The following is a 5,447-nucleotide window of genomic DNA, read 5'->3' on the forward strand; positions in this document are numbered from 1 at the left end:
CGGACTAGATGATTTGCTCAGGTCCCTTCCGACCCTAGAAACTATGAAGTTTGGGGGCTAAATTTACACTGGCTTCCATGTTGTGAGATGCTCTTGAAGGGAGAGGGACTGCATGGGGATGCAAGTTAGGGCAAGACTTGGTTTGTATAACTAACCTGCTAACTCTTAGGGTTGGTTTTAGCTCTTCACATGTACTACAGTGTCACACTCTTTGCTTCCAGGTCACATGATCTTACCTGCAGGGACAGTTTTAGTTTTTGTGGGCCCATGGCCATCCTTGGGAACAGTTGTCACTCGATAACCTGTGACTGGAGAAGATGAAGGCAGCCATCTGACACTGATACTGTTATCCTGAACATCAGTCACTTGCATCTGGGATGGTGTGTTAATCTCTGGACATCAGAAAATAAATTGTGTCAGTATATGTGATGCATAAAGTCCCTCTTTCTGACCATGTCCTATGTTGATAGGCCCAGCTATTAACTCCCACCTACATTTATTCTTCTTTCCTTTTTCTAGATTGAGATTATTTTTAAAGGAAGACACAGTATGTAATTTTTTTTTTTACTTATCTTTTGATTTATCCACTGGAAGTACACAGAAGCCCTAACTGGGGATCATGGACTTTGGTCACAGTCCAGTGACCGCCCACTGAGCTAAGTAGGAGCTTCTTTTAAAATGTCTATTAAAGGGCTTTCCATTGCCTGTGGTGGGAGTTGCATTAGAACATTTTAAAGCAGAAATGAGAAGACAGCCACTGCCCTAAGAATTCTCAAGGGTAGTTCATATTAGGATCAGATAACACCTTGATAATGTGGTTCTGATACATACCATAGACTGATGCAGACAGCTAGTCTAAAGACTAGAGAAGAGCCCAGAGGGTTATGCACTCAGTGAAGAAGATAACATTTGCTTGAACATGTCCTGCAACTCTGATTTCATGATTATGGAGGCTCCTCTCAAGGAACAGACCCACAGCCCCAGTGAATTTGTTTAATTTTATTTTAATGTCCCTCCTGCTCCCCACTTCCAAAAAGCTTCCTTCCCGCTTCTTCATGTTATTCACACAATAGGACTAAATTAATTTGAAAAGTAATTTCACTGAAGCCAAAGGACTACTAATTCAGCCCATTATTTCCAACAGAAACTAAGAAAATTATGAATTTTAATAGAGTTACATTAAAATCTTACCTATTTTGTACGTAACAGTGACTGGCTTGCTGCTGGCAGGACTGTCTCCACGGCCTGTTACTGCATACACTGTGATGGTATAGTCTACTCCAGGCTTAAGGCCACTAACGTTAGCATCAGATACGGTGCCAGGCACTGTAAACTCCTGGACAGGGCTACTTCCACCTAAGAAGGGCATAGCAGGAAAAGAAAGTCTCAAACCTGTTGATATTACTCATGTTTTAAATACAAAAGCAAGAGCAGATCCAAAGCCCACTGAATCAAAAGTTAGAGAAAGACTCCCTTTCATTTAAGTGAGCTTTGGGTTAACCCAGGATGTATTAGTAAACACTTTTTTTTTTTTTTTTATCTTGAACCAAGAGGCAAAGGAGACCTGTGCTGAACTTCCACTGCCTGGAGTGTCTAGAAGTGATCCTTATTTTGGAAAATGAAAATGATTTACTATCCTTTAAAAGATATGCCATTACAGTATGCCACCTATTTGGTAGTCTTCTTGAAACATATATGCAAAACACCACTTCATAATTCAGAGCCACGAGAACATATCATAGAATCAGAAAAATCATATCACACATTGCAGTCAAAGTCACCCTTAATCTTTGCTGCAGCCTTAAAAATACTTAAAACTACAATATCAAAGAGGAGTCATGACTGGTAATATTAGGGCACTCTAACCTGTTTCACCGTAGGTGATCCTATAGTATCTCACTGTCACTGCTGGAGCATCCCAAGAAATCCTTAGGCTTGTGGGGCTGGTGGGAGTAATTTTCAAGTCCTGTGGAACATCAGACACTGGAAAAGAGGTTAAACAGTTTAGTAAGGAACTTTAAAAAATATTTAAGACCAGCTGGCTACACATTCCACCTACCACCGTGTAGACTGTTGATACTAACAGATCCTTTCAAAGCCCACAGCTGGCATGAAGTCAAAGGGCAAAGAGCCAGAAACCAAAGCCTATTGACCCCAAAGGGAAAAAACTTATTTCGACTTCAACATTGATTGGATTGAGCTCTAAATGTTTACCCTCCTGTGAGAATATCTAGATGAGTCCAAAGGTACTAAGAAAGCTCGTTTCTGAAGGATAATTTCAACTAGGGGAGGATTTTGAAAATCTCATAATAAGGTTAAGGAGCGAGGCTCCAATATCCTTCTGACTCTACCAGTCCTGGAGTTGTAATGGAAGTTACCCGGGGGGGTGGGGAGGTGACCGTCCTTTACTCTTCTGGGCACCATATCAAAGGTAAGCTTTAATTTCATTTACAACAAAAGAAATATGGACATTAATCACATTCACTCTAATTAACATTTTGCCTCCTTAGAAATGTCTTTGCAAGATAAAATACCTTGCCTCCCAAGAAGACAAATGTCTTACACTTCAGTTGTGATCCAAAGCCCACAAAATCAGTAGGAGTCCCCTCACTGATCTCAGTAGGCTCAGCATCAAGTCCTTTCTCATGCTTAGCATTGCTTTTCTTTTCTAGCAAACCTTCCGTTTTACTGTTGGTCACTCAGTGATTTGCCAGCCAGCTAGAAGGACATGTTTTAATAGGAACAACATAGTCAGCTGAGAGAGAGATTCACTCTACATTTTATCCAACTTCATTCCAAGCTTACCTGTAGATTGCTGGCCAACCAAGGGCAAGCTCTCTTCTCTGCCATTGAAAGCAATAATGCTGACCACATATTCGGATCCGGGAACCAGGTTAGTGAGTGTGATGGAATTCCGAGAAGGTGGAATACGGTCTTCCTTGGGTCTACCACCACCATGCTCCAACTGGTGTCGAACTCTGTAGCCAGTGATGGTAGCACGAGGAGCAATCCAATGGACGGTGAAAGTGTTCGCTGTTATATCCGAAAAGTCAATGCCCGTTGGGGAATCAATACCTGTTTTCCCCATCCCAAAGAAAAGGGAGATTTAGCTTATTAGAACAACATGTTTGAAGGAAAGAGAATGCCTTGCCTGCCTACCAAAGTAATTTTGTAATCCTGGCCAGCACTGTAATAGCACTTAACTCAAGCCATAATGCCATTCAGCACTGGAAGCATAAATATGTAACACTCCCTGATCATACAGAAGTGTAAAAAACCACAGGAATATAATTGTAGAAAGTGGAATCTATCACTGCTTCAGTCCACATTTGCAATCCTCTGAACTTAAGATAGTTGGCAGTTTTAAATGGCAGCAGTAGCTAGGGCTGCCTCGCTTGCTGTACCAGGCAGTGTTTGCTACTGCTGCCTACCTGGTACTCACATGCTGAGCAGCCCATAGGCGGCAGTGGCAAACACTGCCCAGCACGGCAAGCAGTGGGGCCACAGCTACTGGCTCTGAGGCGCAGCCCTGACAGGCAAGCCTGGAGCCAGTGCAGGGCCCAGGCTGGCAGCGGGGGTGGGTTACAAGCTGGTGCTGAGTGTGGGGGAAAAGTGGCCTCTCATCCACCCCGTGGCCAGCACCCCACACTGCAGCCACTCACAGCCCACATGGGGCTGCCTGTGCCTGCTCACGACAGCCCCACGTGGGCTGCGAGTGGCTGCAGCTGGAAGCACCGGGCATGGGGCAGGTGAGGGGCCACTTTTCCCCATGCTCTTTGCCAGTTCCTTCCCTGCTGTGAAGTAGGGCGGTGGGGCTGCACACTGCCCCCCCCGTACCACAGGGCTGGGGGGCATGCTGCCCCCTGCCTGTACCGCAGGGCTGGGGGGCACTGGGAGTGAGCAGGTGCAGAGGGCCCACACCCGTGTCTCGGGGCCAGTGCTGGCAGGGCCCAGGGCAGGGCTGCAGCAGTACAGGGTCCTGGCCAGCAGGGGCTCTATGGAGCCAGGCCAGTTCACCCCTCTTTCTGCTGGTGCAGCCCAGCCCGACTCCACAGACCCCTGCCAGCCTGGGCCTCGCTCTGGGGCCCACCAGTGCTGGCCCTGAGACATTGGCCCCCAGATGCTGACCAGGGGGCAGGGCACCTGTCAGGGGGTGGGGTTACCCATGTGGCCCTCAACAACTTACGAAAACTGGCAGCCCTCTGCCCAAAATAACTGCCCGCCCCTGCTCTGAAACCACTAAAAATCTGGCCCTTTAACCACAATGAGAATTGAGAATACCTAATATTTTCTGAACTAAGGGCCTGCAGCCTTAGCTAAATGCTTTTGGGAACTCCCTCTCTCCAACAGCATGACAATACTTGTAAAACAATGATAATTTGAATGGTTTCATTAAATAAATCCCAAATTATCACATTAACGGGTGGTAAATGGAAGGGAACAGCAGTTGGCTGAAGTGTTCCAGGCTTTCACACTTACCTGTTTTCTCCACACCAGTCAAAGGGACACTTTCATGTTGCTCAGAGATGCTATAGACTTTCACCAGATATTCAGTGCCAGGCAGGAGATCTGAAGGATTGAAACATGGCAATTTAGAAACTCACAGTTACTAGACTCTCAGCTGCAGCTGCAGCTTCTTAGATGGAATGACTGATCTTTGCTTATCAAGTAGCTCTATCCAAAAACAGAGGCTCATCCATAGTTAGAAATTTGAACCCAGGGGAAGCTTCAGCATTTTCAGGAATGGCTTTTTTGGCTCACTGGAATCCTTAATCTGTAAAAAGCATCAGTAGTGGGTCCTCCCTCCCCAAGGGCATTGTTTTGAAGGGTTGCCCAGAACTGATTAGTTTGCCACACAACTCTGCAAATATAGTTATACGTTAAGCTAGGTCACCGACTGATGTAAACTGGTATTGCTCCACTGATTTTCAGTGAAGATATTTTGATTTACATCAGATAAGAATTTGGCTTTTTATATTTAGAAAGCACACAACCCACTTACGTTGTTTCTAGGGTAGGGAAGGAATAAAGTATTTTTTTGGTATCAAGAGGAGCAAATCAATTACAGGGTTAAAATTTCAAATGGTGCAGTTATTTCTTTTTCAGAAAACTACAGAGTTAATGAAGCAAAGACCCACGCCCTGCCAATCACTGACCTTTGGCAAATAATATGTACTGACTTTTAATACCTAACCTAACTGAAAATCCAGATCGATTGCCCCACAGCAGAGTGCATCATAGTCCTTGACTATGCTCAGCTGGGATGGGCTTCACCTGTCCCCCAAAGGTAAGCATGTGTTTTCTTACAGGTTGGAGGATCTCCTCCGGCGGGCTTTAAACTAGGCTCGTCGGGGGGAGGGGAAGATGAGGGCGGGGGAAGCTGTGGACCACCAAACCAGGTGGCACCAACAAGGACAGCCCAGCCTGAAGAAAGAGAGCTTTGGGAA

The 5,447-nt window shown here is 45.5% G+C and overlaps 1 protein-coding gene across 7 annotated transcripts in view; it reads right to left on the bottom strand.

Annotated features, from left to right (window-relative positions):
* Positions 1-5,447, bottom strand: part of FN1 (fibronectin 1) — a 75,890-nt gene that overhangs the window by 20,796 nt on the left and 49,647 nt on the right. For all 7 annotated transcript variants that reach the window (XM_019553758.1, XM_019553763.1, XM_019553761.1 and 4 more), the window contains 5 exons: positions 4,480-4,569; positions 2,806-3,075; positions 1,867-1,983; positions 1,192-1,356; positions 237-392 (listed from right to left, as the gene is read on the bottom strand). In XM_019553758.1, coding sequence (XP_019409303.1) covers positions 237-392; positions 1,192-1,356; positions 1,867-1,983; positions 2,806-3,075; positions 4,480-4,569 — 798 coding nt within the window. The remainder of the gene's footprint in view (positions 1-236; positions 393-1,191; positions 1,357-1,866; positions 1,984-2,805; positions 3,076-4,479; positions 4,570-5,447) is intronic.

Source organism: Crocodylus porosus, unplaced genomic scaffold (assembly GCF_001723895.1).
Source record: "Crocodylus porosus isolate Cpor-Errol unplaced genomic scaffold, CroPor_comp1, whole genome shotgun sequence".
NCBI lineage: Eukaryota > Metazoa > Chordata > Crocodylia > Crocodylidae > Crocodylus > Crocodylus porosus.